The 20247-nt window shown below is 38.3% G+C and overlaps 1 protein-coding gene across 2 annotated transcripts in view; it reads left to right on the top strand.

Moving 5' to 3' along the window:
• The window catches only part of ARHGEF3 (Rho guanine nucleotide exchange factor 3), a 126670-nt gene that overhangs the window by 78536 nt on the left and 27887 nt on the right, over positions 1-20247 (top strand). Inside the window, exon 1 of one of the 2 annotated variants that reach the window (XM_086469906.1) lies at positions 15493-15588. The exons of the other annotated variant lie outside the window; for it this stretch is intronic. Within the exon in view, the coding sequence (XP_086326032.1) occupies positions 15493-15588 (96 nt within the window). Of the gene's footprint in view, positions 1-15492; positions 15589-20247 lie in introns of those variants that run through there. 2 annotated transcript variants of the gene reach the window in all.

Below are 20247 nucleotides of genomic sequence, written 5' to 3'. Positions count from 1 at the left end.
TTGTGAAGGAATTATCTGCTGCTTTGCAGGTACTCTGGGAGCAGTTAAAGCAAAACCCAATTTGATTGAAGAAGCATTTTTTTAGATATTTCTCACAAAGAATCTCTGAAACTTGACTGAGTTGCTTAATGAAGTGCTATTCATTAACAAAAATTGACTGAAAAGAAGAAAGAACAGTTAAAGACAAGATACTAGATGTTGTTTTGCTCATAAGCTTTTATTTAAGTATGCAATCTGTTTAGAAGTATACTTAAGGGCTCCTAGACAGAGAGGCATAGGGACCCAGGACAGCTTAGGGGAACATGAGCCATTAGGATACTAGTCATGATGGACATCTCAGTAAGCTGCTGCAAAGGTAAATCTTCTAGTGAAGTTTTTAGGAAGAAAAAATACTCAAACATCTGGAACAGAAGATACAGAACCAGGAACTCCCAAATTCTGAAGTTTATTCCAGATCTGACTTCCATCCTGAACACTCTCTTGCATCGTTTTTCACCTCAGGTAGGAGGCATGCTTTACTGCTTTATAGGAATAGTATAAGAATGTGTAGGATATTTTAAAGAGGAAAATTATTTTGGTAGAGGTGTTTGCTCAGAACTTTAAAAGGGAAGCTTCATCGAGAGAAACAATCCAAAACACACACCAGAGATTCTCTATCATTTATTGAGGTTAAAAAAAAAAGGGGAGGACTTACGCTTGAGACTTTCAAGATACTAAAAACATTCTTATAAGATCTGCTGTTACTTAACAACAAAAATAAATGGAAGGAAATGCTCAAAAAATAACTGGGTATTTTTTTAGTCTATACCCCTCCAAAAACTGTTCTTTAAAGTACAGCAGTTAAATATCTGGCCTCATCTCTGGCAAGATGGCTTGTGCTGAACCCTAAGACCCAATCAAGAAGAAGGGTTACAGAAATTACATTCCTGTCATGAGTCGGTGAGTACATGGAGCTGACGGCATTCCTAGCCCTGGCTTTCCAGCTGAATTAGTAGTTGAACTGTTGATTCGGTGTACTGAGAGGTTCCAGCTGAGACTGTTTGTAACAGCCACATGAATCATACGGCTTTAGACGATAATTTAAAATAATTCTAAGACCAAAAAGACTAAAAATGTCAAAAGCTATTGTAGGATAACTATTCTTACTGTACCTGTTCAGGTAATAGCTTAGCAGCTGGCTGAGAGACCCAAACGGTAAAAATGACTGCTAGAGGCAGTGTCATCCACTTGGCAATTTGTATTTGGGTTTACTGTTTTACCTTTCCACGTTTTGTAGCACTAAAAGAGTACTGAAGAAAGCAGCAATGTTTTTTCTATACTGCTTGCCGTGTTTAATTTTATGCTGCATTTGAGTATGTGCTGGTTCCACTTCATTAATTAATTCCAGGCTGCCAATTACAGGAGGCAGCTGAAATAGGAACCTATTCTCCATGTTGACACATCCCCTCCCCCCGTCAGGTGTGGTATGCACAGCTATACGTGACTTGGTTGAACAGGAAGAAGGAACACTTTTAGATTTAATTAAGACAAGGTGTCTTTAAATTTTCTTCCCCCCTCCCCCTCATCCTCCAGTGATTTCCTGATATATTTTTGGGGTCAACTTTAGCAAGTTTAGGAAGGAACAGGTTTAAAAACCAGATGCATGCTTCCTGAAAAGAACCATTAAAAACTTCCACCCAGTTTCACAAACAAGATGTAATCCTCATCCTATAAGAACTGAATACAGTAGAAAAGAAACTGTGGTCTTAGATATTGGAGTTTATTCACACATGGAAAAAAAATTAACAAAATTATATTAGAATCTTAAAAACTGTAAGCAAACATGTTATCTCTTAGGAATATTTCTTTACTATTCTTGCCCTTTTTTCACTGGTGAATACTAGGGGGGATATTGAGTTTCACTGGATTTTTTTTTTTTAGTGTCATGTGAACTGTTCAATTACTTTACTAGTATTGGTCACCTCACAAGCACAGCTGTTATTAATTACTAGAGGAAAAACATCTAAAGCAGTGGTTGTGACATTATGGGTGGCAGACAGTACTGGCTCTGAAATCAACTTATTGTTTCTTGTGGCCATATGAAATTGAGAAAAAAATTCCTAATTACAAGTCTGAAGTTGTCGGTAAGCACACCACTTGCTTAATGTTGTTGACCATCATCCCTAAAGTTTGGGGAGTATTAGTGTAAAATCTGCGCAGCTTTTATTTCCAAAGCAAGTCTGACTCTGGGGTGCACTTGGTAGCAGAATGTACTTACAGAGATATCTGCACACAGGTGTATCATTGTCAGAAGGCAACACTGGACTTGTACTGTATACTTCTGTGAGGTTAGATAGAGGATGAGAAACATTGTACAGTGTTTCTGATGTCATTTTTCAGCATGGTGCTTGGTGACATTTTCCTACTGAGTTGGACATGATCCTCATGAAAGCTTGCTCGTCTCTAAACAGAAGAGATGGAATCAGGACAGATTCACCAGGGTTAAAGATTTCCCTCTCCGTTTTCTCTTTTTTCAGGAAATATATCTGTCTGTACTAATTTGTTAATTGGGTTTCTCTGTGTTACCATTAGTTTGGAAAATTGGCACTATCTCACTCAAAACTGCTTTCTCATAGTCTGGATACAAATGTAAAAATCGGCTAATGTGATTATTTTTTTTTTTTTTTTTTGATTGCATTACACCTTAGAAAGGGTACAGGAATATTGCAGTTATGACAGAAATGTTAGATCAGAAGCTAATTAATTTAGAGGATTTTGCAGCTCAGATGTTGAGAAAGAACGTGAGGGCAGACAATGATTAAAAAAAAACCCCAAAAGCCACTAACAAACCAAACTCCCTTCCACCCCCCGAGCTATCATATCTTGGGCAAATAATATCTGAATCATAATTGTATTGTACATGTACTGTAGACATCTAAATGTATAACTTGAGATGAGGGGGGGAAAGTGCTAGTAGAGTAGGTAGCAGTTGTGAAACAAGTGTGCTACTGCAAGGGCTAAGACTATGCCTTACATGAGATCTATTGCCTGGTTATTGTATCTTTCCCATATGTGCGAGAAAGATCAGACAGGTGATATGGTTTCATAGAGATCAGGGAGGCTGCGCATGTTCAAAAAGGTCTTTGTAGCTTCTTAGTTCAGCTGTTTGGCTTATTCATGGGATGTGGTTAATACATCCTGCAACCACACATTTTAATGCGCATCTGCTGTTAGATAGCACATACTAAAATAAATGTAACTTCCTGAACTAACAAAATAGATAGATTCTTATTATGGTAAAGCTGCAATCATTTTGGGAGGATAGATATCCTTTATTTTAATAGAAATACCAGATTTAGAGGAAGCAATTACGAACAGAAGCAGGTAGTCTCTAAATGTTTGTACAAAACCAAACCCACCAAATTCCAGAGAACAGTATGCAATAACATACCTGCTTTTCCATTCCAGATACGAAGTGCATTCCGATCTTTATTATACAGCTATGCTTTTATGAGGCTGTCCTTTCAGCCTTTCAATTTTGATTCATCAGTGCAATGGCTGGACATTTCATAGGACTTAAGCACTTGGGTTTTTTCTTTGTGGATTATCATTGCAACTCCCTTAGGTCGTCTTGAATATCCAGTCTATGCTCTCCTCCTCTGTCCTGTTTTGTTTTAGGGAGGAATGGAGTAGTGAATTCAAGGAGAGCTTGTAGAGCACACTGAGAACACCTGTACCAGACAACATGCTTCAAGTACAACATAAGGATTAATATTTTTCCTTCTACTTTATTGCAATATGTTCACATGCCAGCACGCTGTTTGCTCTTGCTTTTTCTCCTAATTGTTTGGTACTTCAATTATACTTTTCTACTCATTATTTAATTATCATGTCTGGAATAAGCTAAGTATACAGTCGCTAGAATCTATCATGCTTCTAATCAACAATTATTACTGTAAATCAAAATGAAGGCTCTGTATCCTGCAGCCTGGAAAAACATGGTTTTTTACCACTGTTGCACCTTTTACTTCCCTTTTCTTTTTTGACTTTTATATGTGACAGAGTTCTGGATGGTTGCAAGTTTGGTTTTTGTTTTCTTTGATTTTTATTTCCCCCCTCCCCTGTGCAGTGATTTTTAAAAAATTTTTTAATTCCCTTTTTTTTCTAAGAGTAATTTAGCTCATTGCTAAGTCAGTAAGATGGCTTCCATTGATACCTTCTTCTGTTATCAATATCTCTAAATTAGCATGAGTTGCTGATACTCAAATGACATTAAATTATATCTGTCCAGTGTTTTTCTGATATGGATGAACCATAACTTGCTTGCAGTTCTGGCAAAACTTCCTTAGATTTCAGTTTGGCCTGAGTTTCTCTTTCATGGTTTGCCCTTCTTTTTAGATCTAAAAGATGTAACAAAACAAAAATAAAAGTTTTTTCTCTCTTGTTTGAGCATAGAAATACTTTGTTTATACTGTCCTTCAAGGTAACAAAAAATCAGAAAACAGGTCTTCATTAAAGTGCTGGCAAGACATTACAACTGTAGCAAATTCCGTTACTGAGAAGTGTTAGGTGGTTAGCAGCCTAGAACTCGTACAAGAACTCACAATTTGAGTTATTTCAGAGTGAAATAAGATTTTTCAGGAGGAATTTTTTTATTCAAGACCACATGCGTCTCTACTTAAACTGTTGCTTTTGTGCAAGACTGATGATTCAGTTAAGTAAAAGGAATGTGTATGGGAATTTCACAGTGAGCAATATTGTGTATAGTTTGCTAGTGGGATATTCATAGCATGTAGCCTTCGAAACAAAAATTGTTCTACCCATCAATTATGGAACATGTGTGACCACACATAAAACTCAAATACAAGAATTTGTTTAATGCAACAATGCCTGTCTTCTAAAAGTCTTTTGCTGTGTTCTTGAATGGCATCAGACTCGCCTGAGGAGTAGGTCCTTTTATATGTCCTATGTCTAATTTTGTGTATTATTTTCATGTCATCATTAGCTTCTGGTCTTTTCTGTTAACAAAGCTAAATTTCTCCTTCAGGATCTTACTATGTTGTGTTTTGCTTATTGCAACAACCCTTTTTTTTCTGACTTTTACAAAACCAGTTTTGCTTCCACATATACAGCCAACTGTTACTACAAAAGCCATTTTCCTGGGTGATCACTCTGATCATGCTGTGCTGCCTTGCATTGCTCCAACGACATCTATTTTGCATCAAACAGAAACTGCAAAGGCTTTGAAACGGATGGATAAATTATTTATCCTAATCCCACAAGTCATTCTGCCATTGAAGAGGCTCACTCCTGTTCCTGTCTGGTCTAGAACACCAGCCTTCAGCCTTAACTTGATTTTTTTTTTTTTTTTAATACATGTGCTTTTTTCCTCCCCATATACAGCCCCATGTTTTCAGAAGCACCTGCTGCAAAAGTTACAGGATGGTCAGAACCAACTTGACAGCAGCTAATCATCTCAGGCTATGAAACAAATGCCTGGTATTGAAAATATACAGGGCCCCCCCCCCCTTATTTCTTGGCTATATTTTCTGTTTAACATGCATCATAAGAACAAAATCATTTTATGGCTATGGGTTCATATTTAAGTCTCCTCATGTTGTTCTAAAGTCTCTTATGTTAACACTTCACTATTTACCAGGGTCTTAAGAAGACAGTATGTTCATGTTTTTGCAGGGATTTGAAGATACAATACTTGACATGCATGTAATTTACGACCGAACCCAATTATATACTACAATAAGAATGCTTGCTAAAACATATGAATATATTATCTTGCTTCTGTGTTTAATCATTATGTTTTCAAGATTAATAGATGCAAAAATTCTGTTCTGATGCAATTTTCAGTTGTTTCTTAGCTTTTAAAATAAGAACCAGTATTTTATCTGTGGTGGTTGGATTTATTTTGTAAGACTTTCTTTTCCACTTGCAGTTATTGACTATGTCTGCTATTTTGGGAACAACATTAACCGTGTTTTTTAGGGACCTGTCCAAATGTTATAGTTGTTGGGGAATGGAACACTTACAGTGGATTGTGGTTGCAGATTTGATAATGGAGGTCCTGTGACAGTAGGGTGTACTTGATCTCTTTATCAGGTAGCAGTTTGCAGTTAGAAACTTGACCAGAGAGGGGACAGCCTTCAGAAATTAGAGTTAGCATTCTTGAACCAAGAAAGAAGTATTCAGGAAAAGTGTTTCTTACTTACATTTTTATGTTTTTGAAACTTGTTATAGTAACTTCTGTACCAGATGGGATCACGTCATTATGTTTACGCTTGGGAAGATAGTTATTTTGTAACTTTAAATAAAACCTTTTTGTAACCCTAAGTAAAACATTCCTGGGAATGGATTCTCCATTCCCTGATTCTTGATCAAGGGGTGTGAACAAAGAAATTCTGTCCTAGTGTGAATTGTTGGTGTCTGAAGATGTTATGTTCCTTTTCAACTGTCTCTTAAAGATTAGTCACATTGTTGCTAATGCCACATCATCTTTAAGGTCATGCATCTACAATACAGTTGGGACTGGGAGTAGGTTAGTTCTATCATTTGTTGGTGCATTATTAGTTTTTGCAAGGACACTTCTTTTTGAAATTATACCATGGTTTTCCTCCTCCCTTGTAGGGAGAGTATGAGGGTAAGAGAAAAAGATTATTTATTTTTTGTGTTCATTTTTGTCTGATTTTTTTATACAGTGTGTCATAGCACATGGGAATTGAACAACATTTCTAAAAAGATTAATGGACCACAACAGTGGAATATTGCAATTCAGATAATCACTGTGATAATTTGGATTGTATGGCATTGTGTGATTTGCAAAACTCTGTTCAGGACCAAATGTGGAGGTTTCCTGCACTAGGTTGTCAGTGAGTACTGCAGTGTGAACGAAGGCATCTCAGGTTCAAGATTGCTCTGCTGTAGTTGAGAGGCTGTTCTTACTGTTTGTAAAGCACTGGTCTCACTGTTTTGCTTGACTATTGTCCCTCTTCCCCATGGGTGTCTGTGTCAAATAATTGTAGGTTACTTAACTTTGGGTCTAGAAATGGTGCTGGCATGTCCTTGGCTATGGTCTAGAAAAGGGTGGTAATGCTCAGGAGAACATGAAATCATGTTAAAAAAAGGTTTGTGTTCTAAATAGTTGTTCAAGAAGCACAGATGTTCTCTTAATTTCAAGATATTCAAATTGGCAAAAAGAACTGACTTGAAGAGGACTAACAGTGCACAGTTGTTATGGAAATTAATAGGTGGGTCTGTTTTTAGAAATATAAATAAAGCTTCTGATCCAAAACACTGAAATGCTGACAGTATTGTTCGAGTATGACTTCATGAAAAAACTCAAGCTGAGCTAACAGTTTATAGCTATTAGGAGGAGAAAAATTAGCCTTTTCCATGTCCTGTTGTTATTCGTACCTGTGCGCTTTTCCACCATTTACCTTCAGTGCTTTTCTCATGGGACGGTAACCTATTCAGTTTGCAAAACCAGCAGAAATGAAACCTGGCAAAATAAGTATTTTTGTGGTTTTGGACTGCTACCTTGCTTCTGTGTGTGATGAGATGAGTGCTAGAGTTGGCATAAGGTGGCAGGGAATGACTACATGGAGAGGGTGCAGTGCCAGTGGAAGAGCGCGAAAAGAGGGAGGAGGAGGAATTTGGACAGAGGAAAGGGAAATGAGGTTTATACTTTTGAGTGGCAAATTGTTAATTCACCTCAGCCATATTGTAAAATCCTGTTCTTTGTTGGTGCTTTGAGACTTTGTTTGCATCTTGGGTACAGCACTCCCAAAGTAAAAACTCATTCCAACATTAATAAAAATAATAAAATTTTAATGAAGGGTAGAATGTGACTTAAGTAACTTCTCAGGACTGAGGACAATCATACTAACAGATAAATGCAGTAAAATGTGTCAAACTGAACACAATGAAATGTATAACAAGGTTTGAAATTTGTACAACTAGGTAAATAAAAGAATAGGAAAAGGAAACTAGAAAAGCTCAAGTCTTACTTTTTTGCTGCTTTTATTTCTGACCCAAAGAACCTATATACCTGAAAGCTCTTCTGTTGTTTGTTTTGGTTTTTGGGTTTTTTTTTTTTTTTGTTGGCTTGTTTGTTTGTTTGGTTTGGGTTTTGTTTCTTTGGTGTCCCGTTGTTCCCCCCCCCGGTATATAATTTGGTCCAATAAACAATATTAACTGCAAACATTTTTTACATATTGCTTTACATGTTGCAGTTGGAGGGGATGGTTGGAAGAACAAGCTAAGTGGCATTTGGCTAGTTTTCCATGTGAGATGATTTATAGAGTGAGGAAAATTCCTGTTACTTCTTAATAGAATAGAATTTTCTTTTTGCTTATACCTAAGCATACATACATATCTAAGCGTACAGCAAAAGATTACAAAACGCTGTCCTCTCTGAGGATAAATATTATGGTATTACTCATGTATGTAAATGTTATTGCAACAAAATTAATCAAAAAGTAGACCACTGCTGTGATGTCTTGGTAAACACTTTGCATTAGAGACAATGATTTCTAACAAAGAAATTTGATACTTAATTCTCCATTCAGTAGGAGTGCTCTGGTGAGAAATTCCTGCTCCACACTGCCTGTAATGTAAACAAAAGTATTTTAATTACATTTAATCTCATTTAAACATCATACAAGTGGTTCCATTAATTTCCTCTCCCTAGAATGCCTCTTTCAATGTAAAGTTTCAGGAAAGGATGCTACAGTTGGGTCATCATTTCACGCTCTACAGAATTTGACTGGCTGTAAAAGTCTATTTTGATAGATCAGTATAATCCTTCCCCCCCTCTTCCTTTCTGCTCTTCCCAGGGAAGTATACTCAGACAAGCTCAAGCAACTTTGTTAGAAGTGTAAGTCATGAAGGATCATTTTATCTGGCCATGCCACACCCTGTGCATTCCCTCAGGAGGGGACCACCTTGGTTCATAATTAGTTTGCACTGCTGGGTGTGGTAGAGGGGTGGAGAAGCATGAATCCTTCCTGACTTTTCTAGGCGGGCCTTTGTTAGTCTTGAGCTGCAGACCAGTCCCTGTGACAGTTTTTATATATGAAGCTGAGGCAGCTTTAAAATGGGTTATTACAGTCTTACTAAGGGAAGCTCATGAAGGGAGTGCTTCTGTCTCTGCAAATGCAATTGTTAGAGGACATCCTTTAACTGCACACTACTTTCTGTAGTCAGAGAAAGTTACATGAATTTAGCAAAATGAAAACAGACAAAAGAACCAAGCAGGTTGTTTCATCTGTTTGTGTCCCAGTGCAGAATTGATCCACAGGCTACGTTTAGATGAAGAAACAATGATTGTGTGTTTGTCTTTGAAAATCTGCAGGCTGCTTTACAAGCTGGATGTGTGTTTATACAATAGAACATTTGTGATTATTTGTATGAGGATCATGTCTCTCCATCACTTCAACATGAATGTACTTCAATATAAAGGTGGTATTTTGAAGTAGCCGTCATTCACAGTGGAAGACAATGGAGACTCGTGCTATTTATTAATTGTATTTAACAACATGTAGGGGAATAGTTCAGGGCATCTTGTCTGCAAATCACAAAGCACAGCCTGTGATAACAGTGAGGAAACATAACTTCCTCTTTCTCTTGCTACTTCATAAGCTGCACAAATAAGGGCCATATGAAAGGTAATCTTCAAGTGGAGAATCTAGACAGAATAGAAATTCGAGTTTCAGTGTTGTAATGTCAGATGTTCCCTGGAGATGTGTGTGTTTGCCCTGATCTTTCCAGGATTAGGACTCTACCTGGAAAAATTACAGCTGTGGTTTTTGAGAGAATATTTTTAATCACTTACTCTGTAATCATATTTTTATTGGAATTTCTCAGCACCAATGGGTTTAGTCAAGTGGTCCCTTCCTAATATTTATTGCCCAGTAAATTGTAACTCTCATTACCATGTGTACAATCCATATTTGCAATGAGGAAATTGCAGTTTCTGGAACAGCTGTGTAACCCTTTATCTAGCAGTTTATATGCTTTCTAGCTACTCGCTTATCACTGTCAGTGTTTCTGCATTACAGCTCCTGCACAGATTCAAATTTATAATGTTTGGTTGAAATGACTGCTTCAAAAGTTTTCTTTTGGTTGTTTGCATGTGGGTTTAGTGTTTGTTTTTTGGTTGGTTGGTTGGGTTTGGTTTTTCTGAAAGGAAAGCTTCCTAAGGATTACCCTGAAGAGCTATTGGGGTATGTAGAAGAGAGGCTTCAGAGAGACTCAATAAGTGCAGAACTGTGTATGTATGTGCAGCAGTAGCTTGGCTAACTTTCAGTGGTCATTTCAGAATAGTAGCTTTTCTTTGAATATTCTTAGTGAAATTGTACCTCTTCTGGGCTTCTGTTGGTTGGTTTGTGAAACCACATACATAGGATGGGTGCATCTATGACAGAATACTCCATGAAGTACAAACTCCTGAGATTATTTTTTTCCTTGAAATGGTTATGCAGTATTTCTATTTAATTTCAGTCTTTATGGTGGGTAAAATTTCCAGAAACATCATATGCCGAGTACTCTTTGCACACTTAGACAGAATTGTATAGGAGATTCTGGTCCTCTGCAACACACCTTCACACTTTGCATTAAATCTTTTACTCCCTCCATAAACATGGAGTAACTTAGCTAGACAGCAGAGCTACTCTACTCAGAATGACTCGGAGACTACTAGATAACTTGATATTCTTATAGCAATTCATCTGTTTTGAAAACAAAGCAGATTGTTCTTAAAGTGATTTTCTTAAAATCAGCTGGGAATATAGCATATCTGATGATAGTGATAGCACCATTGGTTTTGTTGGTTGGTTTGGGGTTTTTTTAAGCATTATGCCTTTTCTTAAATTCTTGTTGTCTTACGGAAAACTTGTCACACAGGCATTTATTTCACAGGGAAGTATCTGTGTGCATAAGCATGTATTTCTAAGTCATCAGAATGGACAGATCAAAAGGAAAACCTCCCATAAATATGAATCACAGGAGAAATACAGTTGTTTTTTCTTTGCTAGTTGTATTTAAAAAAAAAAAATTAGACTGAATTGTTGCAACTCAGGCTAGGCTGCTGCTTAGACATCACAATCAAACACAGACCAAAAACAAGCCCAGGGCTGTTTTACACTGGGTGAGGGAAGAGAAGCAGAGGCAGACGGACAGACATTCAGAGTCTTCATGGCATGCCAATATTTTACCAAAAATTAATTGTATTTATCTGATTTTTTTTTTTTTAAACAGCTTGGCAAAACAGATTTTGACTTTCAATAGGGAAAGGAGTCACATAAGCATATCAGGAGGAAGAAGGTAATCGAGATCTGGCTGTAGACATCTCAAAATAATGCTGTTTAATCACAGATTCTGATTTCTGCCCAAAGGCAGTTAAAATGTGTTGGCAAAGATCATGTTCAAAGTTCAACAAAACAACGAAATAACCAACCCAAATCTTTAAACAATCTATTTGTGGGTTTTCTTCCTTAGGCATGGTTCAGGTTTAATTGATGATTTTCTGTTCCACTAAACTCCTTAAAGCCCATGACTGATGATTGAAGATTCTTTACTCCATTGGGTTTTCTATATTTAAACGTTTAGATTAAATGTTTCAGTTCCTTTTGCTACTGCTTAGCATAATGGCTTCTTAACTATTCTTTAAAAGAAAACAGTTTTTAAAGAAGAAAGAAAACAAAGGTTTTGTTGTTGTTTTTTATTTTTGCCATCATATTTTAGATCCTTTGAGAAATCTTTAATCAACTGCATTTTAATTTTAAAATTACTCTGATCAAAGCTATATGAATTTCAAAGATTAGCATAAGATGAACAAGCATTCTAGCCACATATGAAGCTATTTTTAAGTTTAAAACCTAAATATTTCAAAGGCCTTTGCCATGAAGACCGATGCTTTTGCAATAGTTAGTTCAGCATTAGGTTTTGAATGTGTGAGGAAACTAACTAAAGATGTTGGTGTGAACAAGACAATCACAGAACAACTCTATCAGTGAACTTCAGTCCTGAACCAGGTCAACTGTGGTAAGCACCTTTCTTGAGCAGGGCTTTCCAGAGTTTCCGGAGTTTACTTACTTCTCCTTGACAGATAAGTAACTGTCAGACTAAATTGTGCCTTTGACCTAATAAATCAAAAAAAAAATCCCCAAACAAAACTAAACAAAACCACAGAAAAAAGCTGTTCCACAAATGGCAAAACTGATGCACTGTCTGCTGTGCCATCTAGTCACTAGCAATGTTTTTTCTTAAATATTAGTTTATTTTTTGGAAGTAGCTTGCAATTCAGGTCTAATTTTTATAGTTAGCGTAGATTTGTAGTCTAAGTATAATTTTTGGATTAAGTGGACTTCCTGGCTCCAGTCTTACAAGATTCCTTAGTGGTATTGCCGAAATGTGTATTTCACCAACTATATAACTGGAGTTCACTAGGGAGTCTTTCAGCCACAAATTTATGACCTGACATTTGGGTCTGCTTGGATGTGCGTGCATACACATACGCACAATACAGTGACTATTGACAGACAATCACTTTGCAATCTAAATTAATGTAGAAATGAAATGTAAATGTAAATCAGTACTAAGTTTGTAAGATCTTTCAGAATGGACTCCAAGTGTTGTGTTTGATACGTGATACAGAAGGGACTCAATACCAGGAATGCACATAGCAAATTCAGTTCTCCAGAAGAGAGAATTGTTTGAAATTGTACCATTGTGTTATTCCATCAGATAATATGATATTACAAAGTTAGGTGCTATTCATCAATGAACTTTGGGTCCAAATTTCAGTTCTAAAACCGTATTTATACTCTTTTGATAAAGTAAACCTATATCCAAAGAGTCTTATGAATCTTGTTTTAGATATTCATTGAAGTCTATCTTGTAGGTGCAAAATGCTCTGAAACTTACTGATATGAAGGTCCTGCCTTTTTTAAGAATTGTATTCCTCTTAAGACAGATTTTTCTCTCGTTTCTCAAGAATCCTTAGTCAAGCTGAAGTGTGCTGGCCTAATTAACGGAGGAATGACAGAATACTTCTCTTGGCATATTTTTTTACTTGTATAAACCAAAGTTCATTATTTCAGTCTCCAAAACAGTACACTCTTGTCCTGTGTGAAGTGCTCTTTATGCTGTGAAGCATGTTACAGGATTAAAATGTGTTCAGGACAAGCCCTGAAGGCATTTTGACTAACTGATTTAAGTGAAGCTGATTTTTAAAATGGTGTTAGCATAGGCATTCATAAACAAACATACACAGATGGTATTTGAAATCATGGCTTCTTGGGCTTAAGTGGTTACACAGCGGCTGCAGCGTTCTCAGGAGGTTCTTGACTATTTTATACAACATGTGTGTATTGGTGTTTTGATGTGCTTGAAATGTGAGGAGAAACCGTCCAACATTATCAGGTTGTGCTCAGGTGTGTCCTCTGAACATTACACTGAAGAAGGCTTGCAAAAATGAATGCACATTCATGTGAATGAAATAAATGTTCTTAGTTTCAGAAATTCTCAGGCAAGACAGGTAGTCTTCAAACAAAATGCTATGTTCTTTTAATGATTTTTTAAATATAGAAAGGAAGGGGGTGCAGCAAAGATTGCTCTAACCTAACATCAAATCTCCAGCAGTGGTCAGTAGTAGATGGTTAGGGCAGAGTACAAAACAGAAGTAGCCTGTCTTGGTCTTTCCCCAAAATACTGTCCCAAGTAGCCAAGAACCTGTGTTTGAGAAGCTTTCTTAGCAGCAGCATCTTCTGACAAATCTTCCACTGTATGTAACACAAAATTTGTACATAATGTGAAGAATTATCTCCTTTTTCTTTGCTCTGAATCTGCCACCATCTGGTTTAGTCTGATGCACCATTTTTTCCTCTCTAGTTGAATGCAATGAAAAATCAGTCCCTATTTGCTTTCTCTGTCACTCATGGTTTGTAGATCTTTATCATACCTGCTCCGATTTCTCTCTTTTCCTCTCTGCAATGTCCCGTCTGCTTAACATGAAAGCCCTTTGATGCCTCTTGTCAACACTTTTGCTTTCAGTGAACCTTGTCCCATCCTACTGTGGTGGAAATGAGGAACATGGTACTGCATATAACACTCAAAATGTTCAAATGTCACATTTTCTTCTAGAATAATTGAACATCTAGATGTACTGACAACTTTATTCTACCAATTTTCCTGGAATTGCAGGGTTGGAAAACTAGTGGGGTTTTTAGTTTTATGAGCAGACTACTACACAATAGAGGTCTGAATAACAGGCAGCAGGATAGCATCTCTGGCTCTACTGTGACACTTGCTCTTGTGAAGGCCTAGGAGGGTAAGTGTGAGGGGCATTAGATGTTCGGGGTATTGGTGAAGTCAAAGGCAAGTGTCCAAATGAGGACTATGTCTGCCATTTGACTAAGATCACTCTAAAGACATCTGATGAACAACCTTTAGAAAAATAAATGGTTATAAAGCAACACCCATTATACAATCTGCCTTTAAAACCAGTTAATCCTTTCAAACTCTGTAATGTTATTCTTGGTTGTGCTGCTTCCCTTTGGCTGAAAATATCCTTCCCTTCCCTCCTCCTGTCCAGCTTCCTACTCAGTTTCCTTTTCCTTGTCTCCCATCTACTCTTTTTGTCAGACTGATCCTGTGTTGCAGACAGGGCCCCTAACGCTTCCTCTCTTTTCAGGAAATTTTCACTGCCCTTGTCCTAAGGTACACATCAAACAGATTTTGCCTGGCTGCAGAGACACTGAAGTGCCCTACGAGATATGTTAGGCAAGGGTAGTTTTCCACTTTCTCAGCTCGTTACAGTGAGGGGTGTGGGCAGGGGAGCTCTTTGACTAAACAATAGCAACAAAAGCGGAACTTTAAAAACACAAGAAACGAGCTCCTGCTTGCCAGGCAGGAAAAAGCAACAATACGAGTGGAGGGAAAAAAAATAAAAGGAAAGAAAAGAAAAATAAAAGCGATGCTGTGTGTTGTGACAGCGTAACATGATGCAGCGTTCCTCTGACCACCGTTAGCACTGCACCCGGCAGCGTCCGTCGGGCCTCAGCCTGCAGATGCGACCGGGCCGCTGTCCGACACGCCCCGCGGCGCCCGAGCCGCGCTTTCCCCGTGCGAAGCCGCCAGCGGCGCGGGGCTCAGCTCTCCCTTCGCAGCACACGCTGCGCCGCGGGACCGCCCGGCTGGAGGGCGGGACCGCCCGGCTGGAGGGCGGGACCGCCCGGCTGGAGGGCGGGACCGCCCGGCTGGAGGGCGGGACCGCCCGGCTGGAGGGCGGGACCGCCCGGCTGGAGGGCGGGACCGCCCGGCTGGAGGGCGGGCCCTGCCTGGCCGCGGGACTGCGCGGCTGCGGGACGGGACTGCGCGGCTGCGGGACGGGACTGCGCGGCTGCGGGACTGCCGAGGGCCGGCGCGGGGGCTCGCTTCCTCTTCACGGGCTGTACTCGGACAGAATCAGCTGTGACCCCCGAAACCGCTCCCGCAGCCACGATGGTGGCCAAGGATTATCCTTTTTACCTTTCCGTCAAGAGGGCAAACTGCGCCTTGGAAGTGCAGACTGCGGCCAGCTCAGCTAAAGAGACGGAGGTACTTAAGCTACTGGCGATACGGTTGCAACTTCGTTTTTCTTTATAGTGTGATCTGTATTGCTTTGGGGAAAAGTGATGGGCTTTCAAAACGGGCTTCTGTGTACAGACACCTGGTTTGTTCAGGCATCCTTTGCTGCTTTCTGTAGATACTGAACTTTGCCTTGGAACAAGGTGAGGAACAAAGAATCTAGATTTTCGTCAACTGTCACTTTAAGGAATTAAAATGAATCTTTTAAATAGATAATTGAGAAATACCTGCTTTAGATATGTAGTTTAATTTGTATGTATTTTATTCCAGGGCTAACCATTACTTCCAAATTGTTAAACTTACGCAGAAACTGGGAGGGAATCTGGAAGACGGTGTCTTAAACCATTATCTGTCTTTTCCTCATTGGTAATAAACCAAGAAAATAAGTCGATAATACAGTTAACTGAAAACTCTGACCTAGCAGCAGGTTGACTTTGCTAAAAAGCATGAAATCTTTTCAGGTGTCATGAAAAATCTTATTCGTTAACCCGAACTCAACACAGTCATTTGCAAAATTCTCATAAATGATGGAACTTTTCAGGAACAAATGTCGTGAAAGACTTAAAGATTTGATGCTTTGGGTTGATGCTGCTTCGTGTGCTTGTTTGGAAAGAAAACAGTGACTTTAAGGATTCTGTCTGGCTGCACTGGAGGAAGGATAAAATTTCTCTCTGGAAGTTTTTATCACCGAAATATATAGCTTCTTCATTAGTCTTGTTTGCTGAGTAACTTGAAGATGACTTACTAAATTAGGTGCATTTAGTACAACTACATAAAAGATTAATTACCTCCAGCAGTTGAGTGGATCTAGAGTAAAAGTAATATAAGCCAAGTGACCCTATTTAATCATGATGCTTAAGCTAAGAACTAATAAGAAGATGCTTTTCAGCATACTTTTACATAAAGGGATTTAATTATTGCAGTTAACAAAAGTGGAATTCTTTTCAGCTGTGTGTTTTTGAAAAGTAACACCTTGAGTGTGTGTGTGCATCTGCATATATGGAGAACGCCAGTCGCTAAGTACAAATGGGCCTCTTAAGGGTACTCACTTTACTAACTACAATATTAAAAAAAAAAAATTATGTTTTTAGCCTTGATTGCATGAAGGGTGTTTTTGTGAATGAGCAGAATTGCCAAATCTGAAGAGGAGGCGTGTTGCTTTCTTACAGTTAGGAAGGGCAGCTTGCTTGTAGTCAAATTTCAAAGAAAAAGTCTCAATGAAAGCTTAGAGCGTGAGGGAGTATCTAATAACAGATGAGATCAGTCAAAATTACCATGTGCAAACAGTTGTTTTGGATTTATAATCTTTCAGTTTGTGTTTTATACGAATAAGAACATGCACCCTATGCTTTCAGGCTGTTTTCTGAGAGCATGATGGACTTCAAGCATTCTGCAAAATAAACTTTCAAAAATTCTGTTTGTCTTAAGAGGCTATGAAAAGACCACCTGCCACTCCAAAAATTTGGTTGAGGAAGCAGAAATAAAAACTACTCTTTGGGAAAGGCATTGTAGGGATAAATGTATGTAATCTGTTTCTTTGAAGTCTTTGAAAAATCTATGTTCCTTCTCAAGCTCTAATGTTAAGCTCTTCTTTAACTCTGTAGTGTTTACGAGGCTAAATAAAGCTCTTGGGCGCCTTCTACCACAATTTTCTGTTACTACACCAGAAAGCTAGCTTTCTCTGTGTGGGTTGTGAATTTCCAGCTTTGAAAACCTTAGTTTCCTTCTAGTTATTGACATGTGAAGTTGGTTGATTTATTTACTAGCCCAACTTGTGCAAAAATATTGATATGTGTGGAATAGGACAGATTTTCTGCTATGTAGCAGAAAATGTATAACGCTATGTAGCGTTTTGGTTTTAAATCAGAACTCATGGTTATAAAATAATTCCTCTGATGTTATTAAACAATAATCTTTTACTGTTTCTTGAGCATATATTGCACTGTTGAAATTTCCCCAAATTTCCAGCTGGAGGTCTCTGAGTAACAAGCTGAAGCTTACTGGCAATAGATTTAATTCTTCCTTATTCTTGAGCTTCACTTGGAGCTGGCAGGGCAGCTGTGGAAAACTAAGGATGTTTTTGAGGAACAAGTCAGTGGCACAAAAGAGAACAGGGGTTTTCTATTTACAGTTCTTTCTTTAAGTCACACCAGCTTCCTTGGCATAAGCTTCATAGAAGTAGCACAGTTATAAAACAATGACAGATGAAATGGTCCAAAATCTATGTGAACAGTAAAAATCTGGATTCTGAGAAAAATCTAGTGTACCTCTAGTCAAAGTACAATTATCATAGTTCTTTCTAAATGCAGTTTAATTGCAACAAAACAATGCAATACCTGAGGAAAGAGTTAATATAGGAAATACTGAAAAGTCTTTACATATATCGTTACATACACCACATAAAATAGCACAGTTCTAGGTGTAAACGGTACAGAAGTGTAGGCCTCTTTTCAGCTATTTCACGATTCAAAAATATACGGTTAGTAAAACTCAAAATTTGCTTGCTTTAAGATATAAAAAGCCCCACATCTCTCCCAATGATACATTCCATTTTCTACGTTTCAGTGGTTAAGGCAACTCCCTTACTGCCCTGTCTAAAGGAAACAAAACAAAGCCCAGCCAGTGGATGGGCAGTGGATAAGAAAGAGCACGCACAGTCAGAGATTGAGGTTTAAAGGTCTGAACGTGAAGTCGTGGGCAGGAAGACATGAGTTCCTCAGAGTAAGGATGTTCTGTTCTGCTCTACAGTGCCTTGGTTTAGTCTCTAAAAACTACAATGGTGGTATAGAATTCCTTTGCATCTCCGGTATGTGGCACATCTGCTTACATCTCTTACACTGCAGAAATCTTAGACCTAGCAATCAGGGCTGTTTGCAGTCTCTCTTTTGTTGTCTTCTGATATCCTCACTGTTTAATGATGCGCAGGAGGTCTAGGCTGACTCATGCTCAGGATTGTGTTCCATTCTGCCCAGGGAGTGCAGGAAGGCTGACCCGAAGGGTAACCCACAGGCCTCTAGGCCATGGCACATCATTAACATGAGGACCAGGCATGGAGCCAAAGGGAGAGGGGCCAAAAGATTATGAGATAAACTACAAGTTATTAATTTTCTTTGATCTTCATAAATTTATATATTTTTAATAAAATATTGCAGTTTTGACATATTTCAGGTAAGTTCATGGGCAGTGTAACTGCAGTGAGCTAAACATGGAAATGCGTCAAACCCCCACACTTGGAATTGCTGATCTGTTCTGCTTAATGGCAATTTGAACCAAACAGCTTCTGTTTATTTTTCCATTCTGTAACTCACCGTATGATGTCTGCTTGTTAATTGGCAGTCCAGCTTCATATCAAGTTTGTTCCAGAATGGAAAAGGTCTTTCTTAGGTAGTCTGTACAAGCGGTTTCTAATGAGAGGAAATGCAGAATGTAATCAACTCTACATTAGTTTCTGGGTTTTTCAGAGTTTCTGTTGCTTGTGTTAATTCACCTCAGTGTGAGGTTTTTCTGTTAATTTGCCTTCATTTTCTAACTTCTGGTAGATATAGTGATTTCTCCGTATTGCAGACAAATGATCAGTGAAGATAGCTCGATGCAACTTGTCCTTAATGCTACTGACACTTCAGTCTTTCTGTCTTGCATATGGCAAATGAAATATGAGGCCTTAAGGCTGGTGACTAATGAAGGCAGCCTGTTTGCAGCAAGGAGCCGATCTCTGATGGACACATGATGCAATAGCGTGTTGCAAACTTCAGCTGATATTCTTTGATGGAGAAGGCTTACATCACTTCTCTATAAGGCTTCTCATTGTACTCTGACTGTCATTTCAGGTCCTCTTTATAGCGCCGTGATTAAAACAACATGTCTCTGGATTTTGCTTTATTTGCTTGCTGGTTTTGTGGACATTGGCAGAGGAGGAATAACAAACCTCTTCCCGCTCCCATCGGAGAGCACAGGTGGTGGATGGAACCTTATGGATTTAAAGGAAAGTTGTATCACTGATACATGCAGTTTATTGGATGATCAAGTTGCCTTTATGTATCAATTTACTTAAATAACTTGATAAATTCTTCCTGCAATGCTGGCAGTTTTACTAGTGGCATGCATCTCCCAGGCTTTAGGATGGATTTGTGTGGATGATTACAGTTACCTTTGTGTAATGCTGAACTATACTTAGAACTGCTTTACAGTCACCTACTTTTTATCTTGACCACCAGCCTCAGCTCTAAAGAGTGAATGTTTTAGAATTTCCCAATCAGAATATTTCTGAGATAGTGTGAAGCAAAGGTGAATTCTCCGCTGTTCCAAATATTAAAAAAAATAGTCTTTATTAGTGCCAATAACAATTGAGAATGTTGTTCTAGTTTAAGATTTGCTTCTCTCTGAAGGTGCAAAAAGCCTGAGATGCCTGGCTTAATTTATTTTTGGGTTAAGTGTTTGCTGTATTAAGAGACTCTGTTGTAACATAGGTTGTTTTTTCTGTTTTAACCGTTTTTGTTGGTTTTGGTTTTTCAATCCTGCTGAAGGTTAAATACTGATAACATCCTGTGGAACAGAGCTTCAATGTGTGGGGTTTTTTTTATTAAACTCCAAGTTTTGGGGGCATTTATTTGGACTGTTTAATCTCAGGCC

This window comes from Leptosomus discolor, chromosome 9 (assembly GCF_034619465.1).
Source record: "Leptosomus discolor isolate bLepDis1 chromosome 9, bLepDis1.hap2, whole genome shotgun sequence".
Classification (NCBI taxonomy): domain Eukaryota; kingdom Metazoa; phylum Chordata; class Aves; order Leptosomiformes; family Leptosomidae; genus Leptosomus; species Leptosomus discolor.
Note: the sequence above shows the minus strand (reverse complement) of the source record. Positions and strands in the feature narration are given on the sequence as shown.